Raw genomic sequence first — 26,806 nt, 5'->3', positions numbered from 1 at the left:
ATCATAATATGGATATTTAAACACATATATGAAAATGATGGCCGTTCATTTCTAATACAGGTTTCAGTTCTTTTTTGCATATTATCGCACATAGACTCTTATATCTAATTCCAATTACCAGTTTCGTCTTTTACTACTAGTAACTCATGTTGAAATAATTGTGTACCTGATCTATAAAAGAGTACGTTAAGTACTGTAAATTCAATCTTCACTTCTGCCCGATCCGAAAAGATAAAATTATTCAGACATGCTATTTACTGTCCGTCCAAGTGGTTTTGTCGCAGGGTCGTAGAAAGTGGGGAAATCACGTGACAGTTAATTACTTAACGAGGTCCTTTCATTTAAGTTATTTTAAACAGTTGTATAATATTACGTAGACGTCCAATTCCTAACAGAAATTAATGTTTTCAGAAAAGAGCTAAGACAGCCCAGCCACAAAGGGACGGGCAAAAGTGGGTGGGAGAAACCGGGATGCGACATAGGCAAACGGACGACAGTACCTGTGCGAGAATATGATTCAATATTGAAAGCGAACATATTTCTGGAACGTACTATACTCACTAACTCAGTACTGTTTGTGTTTACTATGACCGTAAGGTGACTTTGACTGTATACGCTTGGTTCTGTGTGAAGAACGGTTGGAAGTTTGCTAGTAGAAGGGGTGGGAGTGAAGTACATTAAAAACTCAGGTAGAATAAAAATTGAAGTAAAAATAAAATGATGTCCCTGTATTTGTCTCTGACCTGCGAGTGGCGTATCGTGCAATGTCTCTCTCGGAACCATGTACTTCTATAAAAACGAAAGTTTCAAGTAGGATGGGAGAACGCATTTTTTTGCTGCCAATATTATGACAATATTAAATGTATGATTTGTTCACAAGTATTACGAGGAAACGGTTGTATAACATAAAACGGCATACTACATGTCACTCATGAAACATTAAAAGTTGAAGTATTATTATTATTATTTTGTCAGAGCCAATTTCGATTGAATGGTTATTATGTACCCGAATATATTATTTATGAACAAAATTCGTCCTATAATTTGATAGAAAAAGGTATGCAGGTATGTGTCATACCAAAATCATATCCTCAATGCCACGGATGCTAAAAACGTAAACGGGTAGGCTATGTCCCTGAAAAAAAATAAAAATATGTGTTTTCATACGAGAAAATATATGGTAGATATTTTGTCAAACGAAAATACGAGAGAAAAACACAGATTTTAATATTTACTCACACCAATTAATTTTAACAAACTTCTCGTTTTAATTTTGAGCATTATTTAATAATCTCAATCATAGTTTTTCACAGTTATAGTAATATTTTCTACGTTACACTTTTTAAGCGCCACAATGTCCACAGAGAAATCTTCGCCAGCTGAACTCTGTATTAAAAGAATTTTCACTCTAGAGAAATAAATATTCAGATACAGCCAATGAAAAGCTAGGTAATCTCTTTGCTTCTTAATAGGAAATTAGTTTAAGTTATGCGACGTTAGACTACCCTTGCAAACACGCGAGGCTGAGCATGACGTCAAGTTATTCTATTATTCAGTATATTTTCGGAAATTATCAATGTCAAGTGTAGATTTCTCTCAACGTTAAGAATATATCTCAATTATAGTCTTCTCCTTAGTCTTTGCTACAGTATGTCAATTATTTTAAGCGCAACATATTTACATAACGAAAAATCTTGTCCAATTTCACTGAATTAAAGAGATAAAAAATGAAGAAACACTCCTTATCAATTTAATAAAAATAAATTATAATAATTATTATTGTTTTATTTAAGGGCTATATCACTCTATTGAATACCTCTCCAAAATCTGATACCCACGCATAAGGGGATGATTTCCATTTATACTATTATTAATGAAAATTTCACCAATCAGCTGTTTCTCGTTTTACATTTCGTTTCAGTACTTTCGATAAACTTCATTCGCGATCTTCCCCAAAGGCCTATTCTTTTCACAGTTATAACATCTGCATTGCCTGGGAAAAGTGACATAAGTCAGTTTCCACAAACCTTGCTTGATAATTTATTGACAACTTACACTGGTTTATGCCGATTTGATTTTTTTCTGTATGAATTATTGTAATGAGAGAAATACTTATGTCTCTTTTTCCAAGCGAGCATATGTTCCGTAAGTTGTCAATAAATTATCAAAAAAGGTTTGTGGAAACTGACCTATGTCACTTTTCCCAGGCACTGCAGAATTTGTACTTGATCATTTTTAAATATCACGTATGTCCACAAAGGGAAATATTCACTAACTGCAGTTGGTATCAAAATAATTTTCATAAATAGAGTAACAGCCCTTCTATATTTATTTTAATAAAGCTGTATCCCTATTGCTTCATCAAAGCATAGCAATAACACCCGTTAAAGCTAATTTTTAAATGTCATAAAATTTCAACAACGAAAAATCTTGTCCAATTTCACTGAATTAAAGAGATACAAAAATGAAGAAACACTCCTTATCAACTTCGTAAAAATAAATTATAATAATTCTTATTGTTTTATTTAAAGGCCTACATCACTCTATTGAATATCTCTTCAGAATCTGACACCCATTCATAAGGGGATAATTTCCATTTATACCATTATTCATGCAAATTTCACCAATCAGCTGTTTCTCGTTTTACATTTCGTTTCAGTACTTTCGATAAACTTTGTCCTCGATCTTCCCCAAAGGCCTATTCTTTTCATAGTTATAATTTGTACGTGATAATTTTTAAGTGTCACGTATCTCCACAAAGGGAAACATTCACTAACTGCAGTCTGTATCAAAATAATGTTCATAAATAAAGTAACAGCCCTTCTATATTTATTTTAATAAAGCTGTATCCCTATTGCTTCATAAAAGCATAGCAATAACACCCGTTAAGTTAATTTTTAAATGTCATAAAATTTCAACAACGAAAAATCTTGTCCAATTTCACTGAATTAAAGAGATACAAAAATGAAGAAACACACCTTATCAACTTCATAAAAATAAATTATAATAAATTCTTATTGTTTTATTTAAAGGCCTACATCACTCTATTGAATATCTCTTCAGAATCTGACACCCATTCATAAGGGGATAATTTCCATTTATACCATTATTCATGCAAATTTCACCAATCAGCTGTTTCTCGTTTTACATTTCGTTTCAGTACTTTCGATAAACTTTGTCCTCGATCTTCCCCAAAGGCCTATTCTTTTCATAGTTATAATTTGTACGTGATAATTTTTAAGTGTCACGTATCTCCACAAAGGGAAACATTCACTAACTGCAGTCTGTATCAAAATAATGTTCATAAATAAAGTAACAGCCCTTCTATATTTATTTTAATAAAGCTGTATCCCTATTGCTTCATAAAAGCATAGCAATAACACCCGTTAAGTTAATTTTTAAATGTCATAAAATTTCAACAACGAAAAATCTTGTCCAATTTCACTGAATTAAAGAGATACAAAAATGAAGAAACACACCTTATCAACTTCATAAAAGTAAATTATAATAAATTCTTATTGTTTTATTTAAAGGCCTACATCACTCTATTGAATACTTCTTCAGAATCTGATACCCACGCATAAGAGGGTGATTTTCATTTATGCTATACTTACTTACTGGCTTTTAAGGAACCCGGAGGTTCATTGTCGCCCTCACATAAGCCCGCCATTGGTCCCTATCCTGAGCAAGATTAATCCAGTCTCTACCATCATATCCCACCTACCTCAAATCCATTTTAATATTATCTTCCCACCTACGTCTCGGCCTCCCCAAAGGTCTTTTTCCCTCCGGCCTCCCAACATTTATACTATTATTCATGCAAATTTCACCAATCAGCTGTTTATCGTTTTACATTTCGTTTCAGTACTTTCGATAAACTTCATTCGCGATCTTCTCCAAAGGCCTATTCTTTTCATAGTTATAATTTGTATTTGATAATTTTTAAGTGTCACGTATCTCCACAAAGTGAAATATTCACTAACTGCATTCTGTATCAAAATAATTTTCATAAATAGAGTAACAGCCCTTCTATATTTATTTTAATAAAGCTGTATCCCTACTGCTTCATAAAAGCATAGCAATAACACCTGTTAAGTTAATTTTTAAATGTCATAAAATTTCAATAACGAAAATATTTTCCAATTTCACTGTCAAGTTTCAAATAGTACACAATAAAAAGAAAACTTGGCATGCATGAGATCTTAGATTTAACATAAGCGCCTGGGGTGGAGGGCGGCACGCCCCTGCGTACTTACGCTCGACATGCTGACGCAGAGCGGCACACAGAGATCCTCACTCGCTCGCACTCTGCGCTGATCACTCACTGCCGCGCGCGGCCGATCAGCCCGCGTTATATGCGGCCGGCGGAGGGGCTGCTCCACTTCTTGCCCATTGGCCTTGCACTTGCGAAGTGGAAGACTTCCTCTCGAATCGCTTTCCGGTTCGGGGATATACCGGCAGGGTCGTGGGTTCAGTCTCCGATACCGGCATCTCTTCGCGGTTTCTTTGGGTACCTCATTGTAGGGTAGGCATGTCCCAAGACATTTTTTTGCGAGAATCTCAGTAGTGTCCATCGCTCTGAATCACTGGTTTGGCTTTGCTTTTTAGAGGGTTGACCCGGGACAGATCCTTAGGCCCGATACAGAGGTCAACCGACGAGAAGATGGATCAGAACGATATTTATAGCAGAAAAGTACTTTGTCATTTTTGTTTATTTGCAAACGTTTCATAGTTACAACAGGTCAGAATTATAGTTAGAATTATACAGGGTGTTTCAAAAATACGGGGCATAATTTCAGGTATGTATTTCCCACATGTAGACAATCAAAATAGTTCATTACAACATGTGTCCGGAAATGCTTTATTTCCGAGTTATGGCCTTCACAACATTGAAATTCACCGGAACCATACCTCATGTTTTAGAAGACACTCCACTGATCAATCGTCAACACATTCACTTCTTGCATGATGGCGCTCCTGCACACTTCAGTCGTACGGCTCGCCGGTACTTGGATCGAAGGTTTCCTGATCCATGGACAGGTAGAGGTGGCCCAATTGCTTGGCCTCCACGCTCACCTGATCTGAACCCTCTCGAGTTCTACTTGTGGGGCCATTTAAAATCATTGGTTTATTCGTCTCCGGTGCCTGATTTGGAATCCCTTCGGAATCGAATTGTGGCATGTTCTGAGGACATACGCAATACTCCTGGAGTTTGGGATCGTGTTCGCAGGTCAATGAGACATCGATGTGAGATCTTTATTCAAGCAGGAGGTGGGCATTTTGAACATCTTCTGTAATGACAACGACCTGCGGAAAGAAAAACGTTCCGGTGAATTTCAATGTTGTGAAGACCATAACTCGGAAATGAAGCATTTCCGGGCACATGTTGTAATGAACTATTTTGATTGTCTACATGTGGGAAATACATACCTGAAATTATGCCCCGTATTTTTTAAACACCCTGTAGAATTGCTTACAATCATAATAGTATTAGCATAATAATAATAATAATAATAATAATAATAATAATAATAATATATCCCCAATACATTTTAAACGAGCAAATGCTTAAAACGTCCTCTTCTTGCCCGTTATAAATAAGAGGTCCCATCGCCTGATAAGCCCCAACGGCCGTAGGTCATGAATATTTGATCGTAAACGTTAAGAAAATATCCCGAGAGAAACAGTCTGCAACGTCTACTTTGGCCACCACAAATTCCATTACAAAGTAGCCGGAGATCGAATCCGGGCCGTCTGGATGGAAGACCAGCCCGCAGGAGCTACAGACGCGGCGGGAATTAGTGGTGCAGCTGGCAGCTACAAAACCCGGTGGATGTTCCTGGAAAGGGAATTATTTATTTTCTTTTTAATAAATACGATATACAAAGATTAAGTTTTCCCCTTTAAACGCCACGAAGACGCGTCGGGAAGAAATCTAACCAGCGATGTCTCTGCTCTCTGCTAGATCTGGGATCTCATATTGTAGCCTAGTACTGTATGCCCATTTGGATTGCTTCAATCTCGAAGCATGTTCTCATCTCCACGTCAGTTGTACACAGACTGATACGTCCTTCAAACCCACCCGCATTCTTAATGCTCTATTCTTGATGCCATCATTCAGTGATTGTGTATAGTGTATAGGCCAGCGGTGACCAAATCTCGAGCTGCAGCGATTACATGCGACAGACAGCCTATGAAGTAAGGAGACGGAGGAAAGGTACTTGGTATGAAAACTACAACCAGTGGTGGTTCCTGTACTAACATCTTGATCAATTCCGCGGATAATTTTTAGTAGGTTATTTTACGACGCTTTATCAACAGCTTAGGTTATTTAGCGTCTGAATGAGATGAAGGTGGTAATACCGGTGAAATGAATCCGGGGTCCAACACCGAAAGTTACCCAGCATTTGCTCATATTGGGTTGAGGGAAAACCCCGGAAAAAACCTCAACCAGATAACTTGTCCCAATCGGGAATCGAACCCGGGCCACCTGGTTTCGCGGCTAGACTCGCTAACCGTTACTCCACAGATGTGGATTCCGTGGATAAAAATCTCAAGCTTTGCTGTAACATTAATGTCACTGCTGTCATCAAGAGCCAATGAGTAATATACGATTTTTCTTGCTTCGTTTTTTAATATTCTTCTTGAATATAATCAGAAATTTTGTAAATTCTTCTCTCGATACTTGGTCGAGAAATTCGTAGTTTTTCAAAATTAAAAACTTTTTGTGGACAAGTTATTTAAGCTATTTTAATCATTACTCTTTTGAGAAATTCTGTTCCATTAAAAGGCTTTAGAGCATGAGATATTTCAAACCCCATTAGGTAGCTGACTTCCTTACATTATGTACGTTATTTTTCTCATCCTGGCTATGATTTAAGACATGTCAATTCCTGGCGTTTAACAGTTCGTTGGCACATAATATCGAATCAGTTTTTCTACAATATTATTATTAAATGAATAACTAATAAATAGTTACCCTCATCTGAAGATTAAAACTGAGATAAAACCTAATAATTTTATCCTTCTAGGAAGAAGATCTAAAAATATCAATATTCATGCACGTACGGGAGAATTATAGAACACATATTTAGTAGTCAGTAATAGTAATAATAATAATAATAATAATAATAATAATAATAATAATAATAATAATAATGGATTATTCAGAGTGGCAATTGTTTCTATATACTCCTAATTGAACCATTGAGCAAAGTAAACATAGTACATTTTGTCCGACAGAACAACGAAGTTCTCCTCATTCTTTACGCAACCACCTCTTACTGCTTATAGAGACAGAGTTTGTAGAGAGACATGATACCGCCACTGCTTGCCTTCAGTACGTGAATGAAAAACACAGCAATGTACAGGAAACGCCTCGTACCTGTTTGAATGTCTGTGATTGCACGATGTAATCACGACACCCGCTTTGGTCACCGCTGGTGTAGGCCTATACGTATATTTCCCGCTTTATTCTTTCTTTAGCAGATTTGAAATTTATATAGTAAAATATATTATTTTGATTTACGTCAGTGACAATGTTTGACACCCGTAGGACAGTAGAAAGTGGGAAGAAGAAATATCCTAAGACTTTAGCTTTTATTTTAAGACCCTTGACAGTTTCTTAACTGTGTTATCCATTAGGTCATAGTGACTAGGAGAAAGAATGAAGGTTAGGTTGATCTAGGAAACAATGGATGGAAGAATTAACATAAGAATCATAACGGATCAAAAAATTGTGATGCTTGGAGAAGGAAGACCAAGCAGGAAAAGGTCCAAACCATGGACGTAGCTCAGAGGTAATCAGCTGAATCCCTGTTTCAATGTTATGCTCGAGCTTGGGTTAAAATTCCTCTTATATCAATTAAGTGGCTGGATTTTTACGCAATGCTTAACTGCAAAGCGAATATCAAGTCATCTCTTTCCAATCTTCGGTCTAAAAAGAACTATCTCGTTATTAGCAATGCTACCGACGCTAGATAACCTCGCAGTTGATACAGCATCGGTAAATCGATAAAAATCATAGTGATCCAACGAAACTTTCAACTGAACAGTAAATTCAGTAGGATGGTACAGCTTAACAGAAAAAAATGATGAGCGGTAGAGTTAATTCTGACATGAGCAGAAAACGTCCGGTAAATTGTTTCAGATTTTTGTTTCTCATTCAGAAACAAGATTCTTTTGCATGGGACTCCTCTACTTTAATTCACTTCCGAGTGAAATTTTCTTAAGGATTTCCATCAGTTTAAAATCGATCATTTTCGGCTGAACTTTGAATTTGGGTTGTGAATTGTCTTGATCATATCATGCTGATCACATGACCTATGAATGTTCCAGCTACTTATATGTGGATAGTCCTCACAAGGCATAAATGAATGAAATCAAAGAGCTCCATCATTTGCAAATAATGCAATGATGAGGCGATATAATTTCGCAATCGAAAGAATACAATTTTCAGGTTGCGGTAAACGCAATGGTTAAGTGCGCGACTTTATGTGACATCGTGTGAGCCATCGGCATTGCTGGAGTAGTAGTGTATTTGTTTACGATCTGAGTGTGGGTTCTAACCTTTCTTGGGCTGATTAACTGGTTGGGTTCTCGGCGAGGAACTATGTCTTTGTATTCGGCACGGTAGGACATCAACAACTCCGTAACGTGTCCAAAAAAGTATTACTTTAGAATCGCGTTCATAAGTCCTTTTCGTACACCGCGGCAGGACTGGTATAACGATTTTTCCAATATAAATTAGTGAAATGATATATCCTTGAAATCATTGCAAATCGTCATTTTTAAACTTATGTACATTTTCTTTAATCATTCGATTTCAAATTGACTGATATGTAGCTGTCTTACAGACAGCAATTTTAAAGATAATTTAATTTTGTAATTAATGCAAAAGAAAGTAGGGATAGCTTTTGAGAAGATTTTTGTCTGAAAGCTACTTTTTTTTTTAATTTATATATAGGTTCCATTACGTTCCTTAGAAAGTATTAAGATATTGTTAAATGTTCGACGTTGATAAATCTTACCATTAGAAATACATATACATTGTAGTGGCTGTAACACAGTAAACTAATTAAAGTTTCAGATATGAAAAATATAAATAATGCTATTTTAATAGTTAAAGAATAATATACACTTAAATTATACAGAGACATCATTTTATTTTTACTAACATTTTTAATATTAACCTGGCTATACCTTCGGATTAAAAGTTGAGAACCGGAAACACCGTTTGCTACCCCCTTCCACGACTGGAGTTCGATGATACTGGCGTAAAATACAAACAAATCACTTTAGTAGGTATAGGAGCGAAGAAAAGTAGTTCATCCATTTACGTAAACTAGGAAATATCGCAATTTTGAGTTTGATCATTTTCATTAGTTTTTTGTTTAATCACAATACAGTACAGTATTAAAAATAAGTGTTTTTACTCACGAACTGAGTTATCCAAGCAAATGTATTCACTATGCAGTGTATATTATACTGACTACAGCACATTAGCGTACAATATAGAGAATAAAGTTAAATTGAAAAATAATCATAATATGGATATTTAAACATATTTTTGAAAATGATGGCCGTTCATTTCGATACAGGCTTCAGTTCTTTTGTGCATATTATCGCACTATAGACTATTGCATCTAATTCCAATTACCAATTTCGTCCTTCGTATTAGTACCTCATGTTGAAATAATTCTGTACCTAATCTATAAAAGAGTACTTTACGCACTGTAAATTCAATCTTCACTTCTGCCCGACTCGCACAAATAAAATTACTCAGACATTCCATCTACTGTCCAAGTGGTTATGTCGCAGGATTGTAGAAAGGGGGGAAATCACGTGACAGTTAATTACTTAACGAGGCTCTTTATTTATGTTATTTTAAACAGTTGTATAATATTACGTAGACGTCCAATTCCCAACAGAAATTAATGTTTTCAGAAAGAAGCTAAGACAGCCCAGCCACTAGCCTTTACAGAGGGGCGAGCAGAAGCAGGTGAGGGAAATCGGGATGCGATATAGGCAAACAGACGACAGTACTTGTACGAAAATATGATTCAATATTGAAAGCTCTTTCATCACTGGAAAACGCGAACATATTTCTGGAACGTACTATACTCACTCAGTACTGTTTACTATATGCGGACTTGGTTTTGTGTGGAGGAGAGTTGGAACTTCGTTAGTAGAAGGGATGGGAGTGAAGTACATTCAAAAACTCTGGTACAATAAACATTTAAGTAAAAATAAAATGATGTCTCTGTATAACGCTGAATACATCTGAACAATTTGGTGAAATAAGGGTACGTAAAGGGCCGTGCTCTCTTAACTAAACTTTAGTTTGTGAAGAACATTTTTCTGAAATATGTGAACAGCAGTGTTTTCTTAACTAAACTTGGAGTTCGTTGGTAAAATCTTGTGAAATGTAATAAGTATGATAAATATCCATCCATTGGAAGCAGCACTATTTCAGAGGAACAGGCGGAAGGCTATAAAATGCTGTATTTACGTGTGCTATAAACATGAATGAACGCATTTAAAAATGACGTTTTTACTCTTATAACATCGCGACTTGCAGTAGGAGCACATGTTGCATCTACTGTATGTGCGAGTGGAGTAGATCGGCTATCCCCGACCTTCACGTCGATCCCTGACCTGCAGGCACGACCGCATAACTATTCACGCATCGCACCGTCTCTACGTCATGTCACGTAGCCATTGCTCTTTTGTTAAGCTGGACAATACAAATCGAACGTTCGCTTTCCTTTCTATCTTGCGGAGCTTGTACCCTAGATCGTATTCTATGATCTAGGCTTTTACTTGCAGAGACTTCGAGACTATGCCGAACTCTGCAGTAACAACAGAATAAATGATGTGGCATACTGAAACACCTTTCTTTATTTCGAATGCATATAGGCTATTATACTTGAGGTCACAGACGAACATTACACATTCCAAGCAACAAGGAAAACGAAGTGATTTATTTGTCTTACCCCGTCGTCCTCAGCTGCAGTGTGGTTAGGCCACTGTGCTTCTCGTTAGAGGTTCACGGGTTCAAACCCTATAAATTGCTAAGACTATGAATTTCTCAGCATGGCTTCCTTCAGAAGAGAAGTAGAGCTGAAACATCTGTATCGTGTATATGGCAGCACATAGACAGACCTCTGCTCCTGAATCAGAGAACTCCAAGCAAAATATACAGGAACATCATTTTATTTTTACTTCAATTTTTATTGTGCCTGAGTTTTTTAATGTACTTCACTCCCACCCCTTCTACTAGTAAACTTCCAACCGTTCTCCACACAGAACCAAGCTTATACAGTCAAAGTCGCCTTACGGTCATAGTAAACACAAACAGTACTGAAATAGTGATTATAGTAAATTCCAGAAATATGTTCGCGTTTTCCAGTGACGAAAGTGCTTTCAATATTGAATCATATTCTCGCACAGGTACTGTCGTCCGTTTGCCTACGTCGCATCCCGGTTTCCCCCACCCGCTTCTGCTCGCCCCTCTGTAAGGATAGTGGCTCGGCTGTCTTAGCTCTTTTCTGAAAACATTAATTTCTGTTAGGAATTGGACGTCTACGTAACATTATACAACTGTTTAAAATAACTTAAATAAAAGGGCCTCGTTAATTAATTAACTGTCATGTGATTTCCCTCCTTTCTACGAGCCTCCGACAAAACCACTTGGACGAACAGTAGATAGCATGTCTGAGTAATTTTATCTTTTCGGATCGGGCAGAAGTGAAGATTGAATTTACAGTACGTAAGGTAATCTTTTATAGAGCAGGTATAGAATTATTTCAACATGAGTTACTAGTACGAAGGACGAAACTGGTAATTGGAATTAGGTACAATAGTCTATAGTGCGATAATATGCAAAAAAGAACTGAAGCCTGTATCGAAATGAACGGCCACCATTTTCAAAATTGTGTTTAAATATCCATATTATGATTATTTTTCAATTTAACTTCATTCTTTATATTGCATACTAATGTGCTATAGACAGTATAATGTACACTGCATAATGAATACTCCCGAATGGATAGCTCAGTTCGTAAGCAAAAACACTTATTGTTAATACAGGACAGTTCTGTATTTTGATTAAAGAAAAATCTAATGAAAATTATCAAACTCAAAATCGCGATATTTCCTATTTTACGCAAATAGATGAACTATTTTTCTTCCCTCCTATACTTAGTAAAGTGATTTGTTTGTATTTTACGCCAGTATCATCGAACTCCAGTCGTGGAAAGGGTTAGCAAACGGTGTTTCCGGTTGTCAACCGTTAATCCAAAGATATAGCCAGGTTAATATTAAAAATGTTAGTAAAAATAAAATGATGTCCCTGTAGGTTCTATCATGTATAACGTGGCCCACCGAAGTGGTGGGCAACTTGAAAAATGGGTCGTAGTCCTACCATCTGTCCGCAATATGCGGAACCCGAATCACGCAAGTGAAGTGTGTAGGCATAGACACATATTTTTATAACTAATAGAGAGTACTTGTGTCATTCACTCATATGAAGCCAGTTATGTAGACCAATTTACCGACGTAGTCGTTGTCTAGTGTGCGCTACACCCACGATGAGATGAGATGATGATTTGTTGGGATGTCACTGGACAACCGGAGCTCCCGGAGGAAATCCCTGTGTTGCCTGGACAATGGGCTTGCCCAACACATGCTATAAACCGGGGGTACGCCGGGGATCGAATCAGGATCCACAAGATTATGAGTTCAGCACTGTAGCCACTGGAATGCCGCCGTGGTGGCCCCAGACAAATTACACCAACCATTTTTTTTATATGTCAAAATTCAACTCCATTGGACGCCATTTTTGCTTATAGTCCCGTCACCGTGAATAATGTATTCCAGGTTCCTCGAGTTCAGAAATGAAATTCTCCACATTGCGACACACAGAATTCAGTAAGGTCTTAATCGAAAATATTTTGAAGTATTAAAAATAAAAACACTTCTATTTTCTTATTAGACAAAGTAAAAATTAAGTACCAATACCAGACCCATATTTACTAATGGACAGACCAGGGCAGTTGCCCCAGGGTGGAATTTTTTGCTCGAAGGGCCTGCGAAACATTAGCAAATTTAGTTATGAGTGAGGAAAAAAAACTCTTTAAAATCGGTACTGAAATTTTTTATTCTGTAATTATTTCCGGAAAAATATCATGATACCTTCATTCGAACAAGTCCAAAACGAATAAAAGAATACTTTTGCTACAATAAAGGGATTGACAGTCTAACAGTTACTGGCCGTGTATTTAGAGTTTAACCCTGCATTACTCAGGTGGGGTGTGGTAAACCCCGGTGCGTATATTTCAACGAAAATCTAAGAGATGGAGCTAGTGTGTACTCTGTGCATCTGTATACCTTTCAATCACATCCAGAAGAGTTCACTTAAGAAATTGTTTAAGTGAACTAAGAATGGTATATTTAATTGCGTTTACCTGATTTCTGAAACTTGCGGAAAAATATATTAGTTATTTCAAATGGGGTTTGTGGAACCCCACCTGGGCAATGGTGAGAATATTTATAACATGAGTAACGCAGGGTTAATCGAGTCATTGCAAAGCAAACAGTCAACAGGGTCATTACTTCTAAAATTTTAACAGTCATAAATCATGTGTAGCCTACTCAGTTTCAAACAGAGGTATTCCGCTCTTGGAAAGATTTATGAAAAACTGTCATAAAAACGCTTTGGTTCACAATTTTTTTTAATCTGGTATGCTACATTAACCCTGCGTTACTCATGTTATAAATATTCTCACCATTGCTCAGGTGGGGTTTCACAAACCCCATTTTAAATAACTAATATATTTTTCCGCAAGTTTCAGAAATCAGATAAACGCAATTAAATATACTATTCTTAGTTCACTTAAACAATTTCTTAAGTGAACTCTTCTGGATGTGATTGAAAGGTATACAGATGCACAGTACACACTAGCTCCATCTCTTAGATTTTCGTTGAAATATACGCACCGGGGTTTACCACACCCCACCTGAGTAATGCAGGGTTAAAGAACGGGGTGGCAAAATATAAACTGCCCAGGGCAGCAGAATGTCTAAATACGGCTAAATACGACTTCGAAATTTTCGCGGAAATACTCTACTCGTTTTCGGCGTCACTGATAGCGGAAAAGTAGTTTTGGTCATACAGTCTGTCTGACCGTCCGTCTGTGCAGTCTACATACACTCAAGCTTTGGTCTTTCTGAATCGACGCACGCGATGTGCATGCCCGCCTCGCACAAATCCGGACTACACGAGAGATAGTGAGCGGTTTCTATAGTTGCGAGGTCCGCAGACTTCGCATCTCGCAGTTATAGAAACCACTCACTATCTCTCGTGTAGTCCGGATTTGTGCGAGGCGGGCATCGCACCTCGCACGTCGCATGCGTCGGTTCAGAAAAACCAAGGTTTTAGTCCCTATACAATAGAGATAAACTGCGACTTTCCTATCGAGAATCGAACCGCAGTGCACTGAATTATAATCTTCATCATTATCATCAAAGTTATTCTCTTCGATTTTCAATCTTAGAGCTTTTTGGCGACCTTTTTTGTACGGATAATGGACCCAAAGGCTAGCACAGCAGCCTCTAATAGGCTTATTGTGCCTTGTCACTCCTACATTTAGGAACGAGGCCACAGATTTTCGCATTAACGCTTAATTTAATATCGTGGATTAAAGGGGAAAGTGGTTTTCTTTCTGAAGGAGTAGATGTATGTGATAATAACGAGTAAATCGACATTTTTGCCGTGAATTTTCACGAAAAAGATGTTTTACAGCGAAGTAATTCATTTTTTTTTTCGAAAAAAAATCGAAAAATATCCTGATACTCATGTAGGCTACAGATCAATCTTCTTAATGTACCCAGCTGTTTGCTGACAACATAAAGTCCACTATAGTCCACTGTAGTCTATTCAGTTGTTGTTTTTCACGAGAAATGAGGGGTATTTTGATCGGTGGTCATTAGAGATGCCTGTTGCTAGTAGGTTACAGATACGGAAATAAAATTTGGAGCTCCCTTACTGTATAAGTGCTTACAACACACTGCGCATGTGCAGTAAACAAGAGCCCCTGTATATATGCCACTTGTGGACAGTTGTGCGAAATTTTCGCCTACAAACAGCTGGACTCCCATCAAGACTCGCTCCAAATTTCAATTCCGTATCTGTACAGTAGTGTACTTCTAACAGAAAAGTACTCTGGCTCTGGAATTTTGGCAGTACCGGCAGTAGTTTTCGTCGTCGCCGTCATCGTGATCATCATCATGTTTTCCGCAAGTACTTTTGGAATGTCAGACGAAAATACGAGGGTTCAATTCTAGATAAAGAGGTTATTAGTTAAGTTTGCAGAGCAGACCTCACTTTGCAATTGTTTAAACAAGAATAAAATATGACTTCTTATAAATGAAAAATTTGACGACAATTAGAAAATAAAAGTGTCCTGGCGCCGCCCGAGCTCGAAAAATAGGCCAAGTGCCTTGGCGCCGACGGGCCTGCCAGGCTAGAAATACACCCTGCTCGTGGATCATTCTTTTCCTGGCATTTAAAAATGCGTCCATTCTTTCTTAGCAGATAGAAACTGGAATTAAAACCATGTATTGTATTGTCTATCCCATGCACACCCATGCACCAATTATGCAGAGAATGTGTTATCGGTGACTTGATAATTCTTTAATTATTAACGTAGTCTAACACTTTATTAATTACATTATTCCAACAAGATGGGGCAAGACCACAAACTGCGAATGTTGTCCTGGAATATCTGAATGAATATTTGCACAACACTCTTCAGTCATCCTACACGATTTGATGGAGCACTAGTCGCCATAGTCGTCGGATTTGAATTCCTGTGATTATTACGTCTAGATTACCAAAGTGAAAAACGCTATTATCGATAACTCTAGCTCGAATAATAAACAACTTTGGTAGACATTTGCGAAGAGTGTTGGATGCAGAAGAATACGTTAAAAATGTTGCAATCCGAATAAAAACTTCCAAGTTTATGACGTTGCATGACACAAAGTCATTCATATTGGTGTGGTGTATAAAAATAGAAATGTACTCCCTCTGGTATAAAAAGATGTCATTCATTCTGGTCCAAAATATGGTATAGATTTGTTAAAGTTCTCAGTAATATAATGTAACTTTAATATAGCTTCTAGATACTCATTTGTTTGATAAATTAACATAAGAAAAACATAAAAATTAGGTACATTTCATTCAGTGTGATGTCAAATTAATAAAAGAAAAAACAAACAAACACTGTTTTGAGAGAACAAATTAACATAAAAACTGCAATAAATTACAACCCGTTTTTATACGACTGTTGTGCCTTAGATATTCTATTCAACATTGACTGAGTTGTTGTTACATTTTCTGCAACAGGAATACCACAGCAGGTGCCTATTTGATTTCTATTCATAATGAACTATTTAAATATTATAGTTTGATGCACTATAGAAGATTAGAAACATTCACAACTGCATTGTCTGATAGTCCTTTCACTACTGAACAGAATATCACATCGTGAAACATTTCGTGCACGCATGCGCAATAATCAAACTTGTTTTGTTTGTTACTATACCATATTTTGAAACGGAGGGAGTATTTATTTGCGTCTTTTTTGCAATGTCCCTGTGTTTCTGAACACAAAGATGAAGTTATGGTTTTGTTACTATACCATATTTTGGAACGGAGGGAGTATTTATTTGCGTCTTTTTTGTAATGTTCCTGTGTTTCTGAACACAAAGATGAAGTTATGGTTTTGTTTGTTACTATACCTTATTTTGGAAAGGAGGGAGTACTTATTTGCGTCTTTTTTTGTAATGTCCCTGTGTTTCTGAACACAAAGATGAAGTTATGGTTTTGTTTGTTACTATACCATATTTTGGAAAGGAGGGAGTACTTATTTGCGTCTTTTTTGTAATGTCCCTGTGTTTCTGAACACGAAGATGAAGTTATGGTTTTGTTTGTTACTATACCTTATTTTGGAAAGGAGGGAGTACTTATTTGCGTCTTTTTTGTAATATCCCTGTGTTTCTGAACACGAAGATGACGTTATGGTTTTGTTTGTTACTATACCTTATTTTGGAAAGGAGGGAGTACTTATTTGCGTGTTTTTTGTAATGTCCCTGTGTTTCTGAACACAAAGATGAAGTTATGGTTTTGTTACTATACCATATTTTGGAACGGAGGGAGTATTTATTTGCGTCTTTTTTGTAATGTCCCTGTGTTTCTGAACACAAAGATGAAGTTATGAACAATTAATCGACATAAATAATAGAACTGAAATGTAAAAACACTATTAGTACGAACACATTGCACGTCTGGATAAAAAAAATTGAATGGAATAATGCATTTAAAATCAACAAGATACCGAGACGTTGGATGGCCATGCAAAGATACGGACTCTTGTAATCTGCGGAACAAGTCAATTGGCCTACCACGATATTATTATTATTATTATTATTATTATTATTATTATTATTATTATTATTATTATTAACTCATGACAAGCACGGTTCAGATCTAGACCACTATCATGATTTTATTCATTAGCATAGATAATAGTAGCAATGATTATTGCTGTTTAATTCCTTTAAAACTATGTGCATGGTGTACCAAAAATAGGTACAGTATACGTATAAATAGATATATAAAATTTTCTTTTTCTCTACATAACGTACTGCGGAACCTTTGCGATCGGGAAAACGATACGAGCCCACGAACATTCCAGCAACCGACGCGACGCAAAGTAGCGCAGCGCACGGACCTCGATGAGTCGTACACTACCAGTACGGCAATGGTATTCGCACCGCTCACGTCATCGTCAGGGATCCTCATTTGATTGATTCGTTAGTGGGTCAACTCAGCATTTTGACCCTTAAAACAAAGGCAACCATTTTAGCATTAGGATACACTAAAGAGAGATCGGTAGACTCACAGTTCTCAGTGTTGTAACTCACGAATTGGTTGGCTTAGATTTGAGCCAGAATTAGAGGTCTGTACGGGCCGAGATTCTTGGACTCGGCCTCGCCCGATCTGAACCCGACCCGAAATAGCTTATAATTATCATCCGAACCCGATCCGAAACCCGAAGACTAGCAGATAAAGCAGAGGACAGAGGTCACAGAGGTCAGGAACTGCTGCGTGAGATATCACGCCAGTTGGAGCATGGAAAAAATGTGGATTATAAATATTATGTACTAGTTGCTTAATAATTTTATTGAAAAAGTCTCCTTCGTGTAAACTGATTTATTTCATTATAACTTAATGTACATAACACTCTAATAACAGTGCAGTCATTTTAAAATTATTATTCTTACAAAATTCAACATTTTATATATAAAATAAAGTTAACTGCAGGACCACAAACTACTTTGCAAGGATAATTTAGAAGTGTAACAAGTGCTTGAAATTCACATAAGAAATAGAATATACAAATTCAAATATATCAGCATTTTCCAAACTGTACTCTCGAATGCAACCATGAATATTAAATGTGCCTGAATTCGTCTGAAGCAATGAATAACAAATATCTCAGTCCAAAATGCAAAATATCTGCAACACTAGACACAACTGAAAGGTAGTTACTTGAGGAAAAATTCTTTATGTAATGAAACACTTTCAAATATTATTCCCTCTATATTTCAATACAGACTGAGAGGAACTCGTGCAGATTCACTCTCAGCCTGCAACAATGTATTGTCTCCACACTCTACGTCTACAGTATTTTATAATATAATTATAATTGAAATCAATTTCATAAGATAAAAATACTATTAATTTTTTCGGAATATGTATTATATATCTTTATCGTGTTAAATTTTACCGTACCTGGTTAACATGTTTCGGCCTGCTATTGGCCTTCTTCAGAACTGGTTTTTGCTGGTCTTGGCGCCTTTTGTTTTATTTCCTGTGGGGGTGTGTTTGTGTAGTGTAATGTGGAGTCAACCAGGTACAGTAAAATTTAACACGAGAAAGACATATAATACATAGTCCGAAGTGATATAGTGTTAAAAGTTGTATAATCAAGATGTATATTAATTTTTTGATCACATCGAATTGCTGTTACAAAGTTAGAGAGACATGTTAACAAATACTAAGAAAATGGTACTAATCTTTGTGAAAGCTAAGCTATTTATTATTATTATTATTATTATTATTATTATTATTATTATTATTATTATTATTATTATCATTATTATTATTATTATTATTGTTATTATTATTATTATTATTATTATTATTATTATTATTATTATTAAATTAAATAGTACCATTTTTTTAATGTTTGTAATCCTGGAGATTAACTCCTGTTAACAGGTCCAACAGATAAGGTCTCTTTTCCTTGTTTTTCCTGATGATAGTGACTGTACATAGCTGCGAAACATATAACAAGAAATTTTCTCAAAATGTATGAATTAATTACATTAAATAAATACAAAACAGTAAATATAAATGACCGAAATATTGTAAGAAAAATTGGCAACTAAATAGCAAAGAAGACGTGTTATTAGTAGAGATAAGAAGTTTATGCGAAAAAAATCCTGAAAATATGCAATAAAACCACTACTAGTATATTGTTGTTTAATAAACTGTTCGAAAATTGGTCTGAACCTCATAAGTGACACCAATAAGGCATCACTCATGAGTCAACTAAGCCAGGAGATAATGAGTAGGATGGCCAGTCCCTTTCTCCCTCCATTGCATACATCGCTGACTAGTTACACGTTACACTAATCAGACTTCAGATGTATGCAAACAATTGTTCTTCCTGTGACACATATCGTTAAGTGAGACATAATGCCTGATAATTTTAACTGATGCAATATCAGCCAGAACCTCAATCAGAGGTAAACTACTGGTATATGCCATGAAATTGCTGGAATATGCTATGTTTATGCAGAATTGTAAAGCAAATAACACTCATAATTTATGACAGCCAGTAATTATAAATTATAATTTATTATGTATAAATAGCACATTAAAATTCTATAATCCTACGGACTCAGGTTCGATCCCTGGCATACTCCCGATCTATTACTTACTTACTGGCTTTTAAGGAACCCGTAGGTTCATTGCCGCCCTCACATAAGCCCGCCAATGGTCCCTATCCTGAGCAAGATTAATCCAGTCTCTACCATCATATCCCACCTCCCTCAAATTCAGTTTAATATTATCTTCCCATCTACGTCTTGGCCTCCCCAAAGGTCTTTTTCCCTCCGGCCTCCCAACTAACACTCTATGTGCATTTCTGGATTCGCCCATATGTGCTACATGTCCTACCCATCTCAAACGTCTGGATTTTATGTTCCTAATTATATCAGGTGAAGTATACAATGCGTGCAGTTCTGCATTGTGTAACTTTCTCCATTCTCCTGTAACTTCATCCCTCTTAGCCCAAAATATTTTCCTAAGAACCTTATTCTCAAATACCCTTAATCTCTGTTCCTCTCTCAAAGTGAGGGTCCAAGTTTCACAACCATACAGAACAACTGGTAATATAACTGTTTTATAAATTCTAACTTTCAGATTTTTTGACAGAAGACTAGATGACAAAAGCTTCTCAACCAAATAATAACAGGCATTTCCCATATTTATTCTGCGTTTAATTTCCTCCCTAGTGTCATTTATATTTGTTACTGTTGCTCCAAAATATTTGAATTTTTCCACCTCTTCGAAGGATAAATCTCCAATTTTTATAGTTCCATTTCGTACAATATTCTGGTCACGAGGATCTATTACTTTAATTAATTAATGGAGATTTGATGTGCTATTTATACATCATAAATTATAATTTATAATTATTGGCTAACATAAATTATTAGTAATTATTTTTTTTATAATTCTGAATCTAGCGCTTTAGCCACTGGACCACCGTGGCTATTGAAAATATTTCACTAATAAAGTAACTAAGCTTTGCATAGTATTAATTCGCCACATTATTAACAGTTTATTACATTGATGGGTATATTCCATTATTCACAACGAGTGGATTAAATGACAGTGACTCATATCACGTAGGAAATATTAGGGTGGGAATTAAGATTTCTGATGAGGGGGGGATAGAATCATAGATAGAGAATACCATATATAAAATTATTATTATCCTCATTCGATACGGCTCAACGTTTGGTCGCACTGAGTTGCTTGTCTTGCATCTTGATTATAATAATAATTATATCCATGAGCAGGCTTAAGATAAGATGTGTAATTCCTAAGTTATTGATCTAATGTTTTAAACTTCAACTGAAGAAATATAAACACTTGGTTGTTGAGTAGGAGAATAAATAAATGTAATAAATGTTCAAATATATCAATATGCTGAAATAAAACTATCTCATCTAAAACAAAATTCCAGAAATGTCCACTCAATGAATTTCGCTTATACATATATTATGACATTTATATACAGATATGTAATTGTACAAACTTCCTACCTCTGGTTATTATAAATCAAGTGAAAACATTCAAGATAGGATGGAAGGATCGATTACAACATTCAGACGTAATCCAAGCGAAGCAAAACGAGGCAACAGACCCATCCCGTGAAGTTTATAATGTGCTTCCTTCCCATTATAACTCTACTGGCTAGTTAATTTTGTTTTACTGGCTCAAATTTTCAAAATTAAAGGAGCTGATCTCTACAACTTGACACATCTCCTTAGCCACTATTTGGCTTGTTTTGTCCATTTATTCAAAAATGTATAATATTTTACTATTCCCATTTTATTGAAGGTTTGTTTAGACATTCGTTGCCAGTAATAGGTTTGAAGAGCGTTGTACTTCGTTTCCTTGGGCCTTGGTAGATGTTCAGCAATTTTTGCGATTTCTCAATATAGGACATTTAGAAGTCTGATTAACAAACATGTCCTCTACTAGGGCTATGTTACTGGTGGAACTGAAAAAAAAATACTGTTAACCATTTTACATTAAATTAATTAGATGTTAAACAAAGTTCCAGTTTATATTACTTACTTACAAACAGCTTTTAAGGGATCCGAAGTTTCATTGCCGCCCTCACATAAGCCCGCCATTGGTTCCTATCTTGTGCAAGATTAATTTATTTTATTGGGTTATTTTACGATGCTGTATCAACATCTGGCGCATCATCAGGTTGTGGATCGAGGAGACGGCCTCCAGATATGGAGGGTAGCTGTGAATATATTGAATAAGCAGTCGCGGACAGCCAATGAGGGGTAGTCCTCCAGCTTGGGGGTTGGGCGAAGGGCTAACAACCCATCACCGTAAAAAACAGCTTGTTACGAATCCTTCAAATAAACCTCGGAATGGGACTGATTCTCTGGCACGACCAATGGTGGGCTTATGTGAGGGCGGCAATGAACCTCCGGGTTTCTTAAAAGCCAGTAAGTAAGTATCAACATCTAGGTTATTTAGCGTCTGAATGAAATGAAGGTGATAATGCCAATGAAATGAGTCCGGGGTCCAGCACCGAAAGTTACCCAGCTTTTGCTCGTATTGGGTTGAGGGAAAACCCTGGTAAAAACCTCAACCATGTAACTTGCCCCGACTGGGATTCGAACCCGGGCCACCTGGTTTCGCGGCCAGATGCGCTAACCGTTACTCCACAAGTGTGGACTGCAAGATTAATCCAATCTCTATCACCATATCCCACCTCCCACAAATCCATTTTAATATTATCCTCCCATCTACGTCTCGGCCTCCCAAAAGGTCTTTTTCCCTCCCAATTAACACTAAGGCTGCAGTGCTTGCCTACGGGCCCTCCTCCGAAAAAAAAAATCAATAAAAAATGTATCCATTATGTTCTCTTTCACCTTCATCTATGAATCTAAAAAACAGCTAAGTAATGGCGAATGTCCTCATGATATCCGACCACTACTCAACCTCCCCCCCACCTCAGTATTATAATACTCATCCCACATTCTAATAGCATTTGACGTTCAGTCCTGGACAATAGCTATTGGTGAAGGAACTAACGCTTATGATGATACCGATATGCTGCTCCAAAACTTTGGATGTTCTTACATCTATTATAGAGTTCAAAAACACAAAAATACCGCACTAGCTGAATACGGTATCATACTACAGAAAATCTAAAATCATGGTTAATGGAATACAACAATTTTCTATCTCGTTCATTCTGAATAAAATAGGATTAAAGTGCAATGATAAGTCAAACCAATAAACATAGCACTGTAGTTATTGGTACATGTATTAACATTATAAACTAAGAGATTAAGACACTAAAACAATACAGCCATAGCCTACACGTGTAACATCAAGAAGACGTATGTTGTATAAAGAGTAGGCCTAAGCTAGAATAGAACTTACATATTCATGGATGAATTCCAAATGTTTCCATCTCAAGTACAGGTGCACTGGGTGCTGCCGTCACAAGCAATGGCATAGGAAATGATTCAGACTCTTTGTTTGAGTACCTTAGTGGAACTGTTCCTATTGTAATAGGTAATTCTGTTTTTAAATTCAGATGAGTCTTTTGTTCTGGCTTTGCTCGTATCTGAAAAAAAGAATATATTTCAATATAATCATGATTAGGTATAGAATTCTTCACAAGAGGAAAAATTAATATATGAAGTCAGTTTACTTCAATAAAAATAATAACTTCTACAATGTAGGTAACATCTAAGCAATGGCAATATTTTATAAGAATACTGTTTCGGAATATGTATGGTAAGACCTTCCTGTGTTAAATTTCAACGTACCTCGTTTACATGTTTCGACCTATTTATGGGTCATCTTCAGAACTCTGAAATTTAACACAGGAAAGTCTTACCATACATATTCCGAAGTGATACAGTGTTGAAAGTTGTGTAATCAAGATGTAGAATACTGATATAAATTATATAATATTACTGTCAATAAATATTAAAACATTATAATTAACTATTCTGATAAGTTTTAATCGTAATTGGTGGTTTTATATATTTCATCTAGGGTAATTAATTTATATTTTATATAAAGTGGACAAAATCGTTTTGTTTTCCATTTCATAAAACTTTTACAATCTGAATTACAATAAATCCACAGCAAAGAATATCTTTCAGAATTAAACAAAATAATTATGGTGAAAGAACTGATGTCATTGAACAATTATATACTGAACTGTAAACTCACCACAAGCAAGTAGCTTACAGTGATAAATTTCGATTCTCCTTGTGATGATGAAGGAGTTGCAGGTACTGTTATTTGTTCAGACCAGGTTCTGGAATAATTCTGTCCTATAGGGCCTTCAAATATGAGTTTAGAAAGAGATATACTTTCCTTTTTCTTGCGTTTAGTTCGTGCAGCCCTGTAGACAATATTCTGCAAATAAAACGAATTTCAATTTGTACAGCACCATTTTACATTCGGAGGCGTAACTCGTTTGCATATATTTCCTCTGTATGAAAACAAGCCTTATCAATAGAAGTTATCATGCTCCGTCTTAATTTCAGGACACAAAAGAAGTAAATTAAAATCATCAGTAGGTACCAATTGCAGAAGACACAGCTCTGCAGTCTATATTGACTACACCCCAACTCTGGCTACTAGCAACAGGCATCTATAATGAACACCGATCAAAATACCCCACATTTCTCGTGAAAAACAACAACTGAATATGCTACAGTGGACTATAGTGGACTTTATGTTGTCAGCAAACAGCTGGATACGTTAAGAAGATTGATTGATTAATTTCAGGACTGAGCACTCTACTTTCCTTTTAAGCCTACTGTATTTCCGCACTAGTTGTAATTCCTTTATTTCCTTCAGTAGACCCTAATGTATAATCATTGTGCCTGGTAGATCATCATTATATATATCTATATCATCATCATCATCATCATCATCAACATCATCATCATCATCATCATCCTTGCATGTATTGGGCCCAGTGGCCTGTTACAGTCTCTTGCCAACGCTTGAACGGTCTGCCCAAGGATCTCTTGCCCACAGGATGGTAATTTAAAATTTGGCGTGGAATTCTAGAACGAGGCATTCTGATGACATGTGATCTCCTGTTTTGTCTGTATTTCTGTAGGTATTCCTTAATCGGTTCAATCTGCAGTTCTTTCATAATGTCAAAATTCCTAATGTGATCCATTCTCGTGTATCCCGCTGTACAATACATAAATCTCATTTCTGCCGCCGTTAGTCTTTGTGAATCAATATTACGAATCGTCCAAGCGTCACTACCAAAACAGAGTATAGGTCTGGGCAATGTTTTATAAATTCTGGTGCGCATGTGTTTTTGTACTAAGGTTAATTTGAATATCTGATTAATTATCCCCATTGCTCTGTTGAATTTAATAATTTTCTCATTCAAATCTTTTTCCTCTTCATATGAAATTTGGTAAACGAGATAACTAACATTTTTAACTTGTTCAATGATCTTATTATTAATGCAAATTTTGCTATGGACTGGTTCCTTTCCTAAAAAAGCCATCACTTTAGATTTGTCGGTTGAAATTTCCATATTGAAACTTTCTGCCATTCGATTAAAGTTGTAAACCAAACGTTGCAAATTATCTTCTGAAGTTGCCATAAACACAATATCATATCCCCATTAATTAATTAATTAATTAATTAATTAATTCTTTATTTATACTGGCAGAGTTAAGGATATAGGGCCTTCTCTTACACTCTACCAGGTCACAAAGTATACAAGCAGTTAAAATTTAACAAAAAGTTAAAGAACAGAATACTAACATATTACAAAAAAAAATAATAATAATAACAGCATAATAAAATCTACACTAAACAACATGAAAATAATACCATAATAAAAAAAGAAAGTAAAATACATTGGAATATAGTGAAAGCAACTCATTTAGTACAAATGGTTAATATGGAAAAACGTAAGGAAGAATATATCAAAATGGAATGTAATAAAATAATAAAAAAAGAAAAGAAATACGAAAATTAAATAAAATTTGCGATAAAAAGGCTATGATAATAAATTCATCGGCTGATAAAGAGAACAAAAAGGGGAAAAGAAGGAAAAAGAAATATATAGCGTATATTTTTACAAAACTATGGCAGAGAAAAGGGCTTATAACTGAAAGGAATCTAATTCAAAAAGTGCAATTTTAATTTATTTTTGAAACTAGGCAATGTCCGACAGTCTCTGACATGTTGTAGAGAGTTCCAGAGATGAGGTGCAGAGGCAGTGAAAAATGAAGAGTAGAAGGATGTTCTGTGTTTAGGAATGGAGAGTGTGATATGGTGTTGTGAGCGAGTATCTATTTCGTGATATGAGGACAAATGTTGAAAACGAGAAGCTAGATAGCTAGGGTTAGAGGTTTGTAGAATATTGAAGAGTAAAGTGAGAGAGTGAATAGTTCTTCGCTCCTTGAGACGGACCCAGGACAGCATATTTATAACTATATATATATAACATTAAATAATACTTTTGTTTTCAAGTGGCATCACACTTGTGGTTTTAGGCAGCTTGTCTTCTGGTATCCAAATATAAACTGTCCGATCTTTCCCATCTCTGGCTAAGACTTTATATGTTGGCAAGTAGTCCTTGTACAAAGTCTTCAAGTAGACATTCATCCACGAGTGTGTGGCAGCTGGAAGTATGCTGTTTGCCCGCAGAGTCGAATATTCATAATCCCTTAAGTAAAGAGCATAGATTGCTTATGCAAATTACAATAACTACCTACCTTAGTCAAAGAAAATGTTGGAAATGATATCCTTGTGCCAGCACACATCCTTTTAAGAAAATTTGCATTAACACGCATTAGTTCTTCTGAAATTGCTGCAATTTCCCTGCTTACATTATCTTTCAGTTTTTCC

At 36.0% G+C, this 26,806-nt stretch overlaps 2 protein-coding genes across 3 annotated transcripts in view; both read right to left on the bottom strand.

Annotated features, from left to right (window-relative positions):
* The window catches only part of LOC138705608 (uncharacterized), a 129,183-nt gene extending 124,609 nt beyond the window's left edge, over positions 1 to 4,574 (bottom strand). The window contains exon 1 of the mRNA XM_069834209.1: positions 4,257 to 4,574. Coding sequence (XP_069690310.1) covers positions 4,257 to 4,574 — 318 coding nt within the window. The remainder of the gene's footprint in view (positions 1 to 4,256) is intronic.
* Positions 4,575 to 18,262: 13,688 nt separating this feature from the next.
* The window catches only part of LOC138706381 (arrestin domain-containing protein 17-like), a 33,725-nt gene continuing 25,181 nt past the window's right edge, over positions 18,263 to 26,806 (bottom strand). For both annotated transcript variants that reach the window (XM_069835588.1, XM_069835589.1), the window contains exons 6-8: positions 24,143 to 24,331; positions 23,339 to 23,525; positions 18,263 to 21,926 (exon numbers count right to left, since the gene is read on the bottom strand). In XM_069835588.1, the coding sequence (XP_069691689.1) occupies positions 23,343 to 23,525; positions 24,143 to 24,331 (372 nt within the window). In that variant the 3' untranslated portion in view covers positions 18,263 to 21,926; positions 23,339 to 23,342. The remainder of the gene's footprint in view (positions 21,927 to 23,338; positions 23,526 to 24,142; positions 24,332 to 26,806) is intronic.

This window comes from Periplaneta americana, chromosome 9 (assembly GCF_040183065.1).
Source record: "Periplaneta americana isolate PAMFEO1 chromosome 9, P.americana_PAMFEO1_priV1, whole genome shotgun sequence".
In the NCBI taxonomy this organism is placed as follows: Eukaryota; Metazoa; Arthropoda; class Insecta; order Blattodea; family Blattidae; genus Periplaneta; species Periplaneta americana.
The sequence above is the reverse complement of the archived record's forward strand: the minus strand, read 5'-3'. Positions and strand labels throughout refer to the sequence as shown.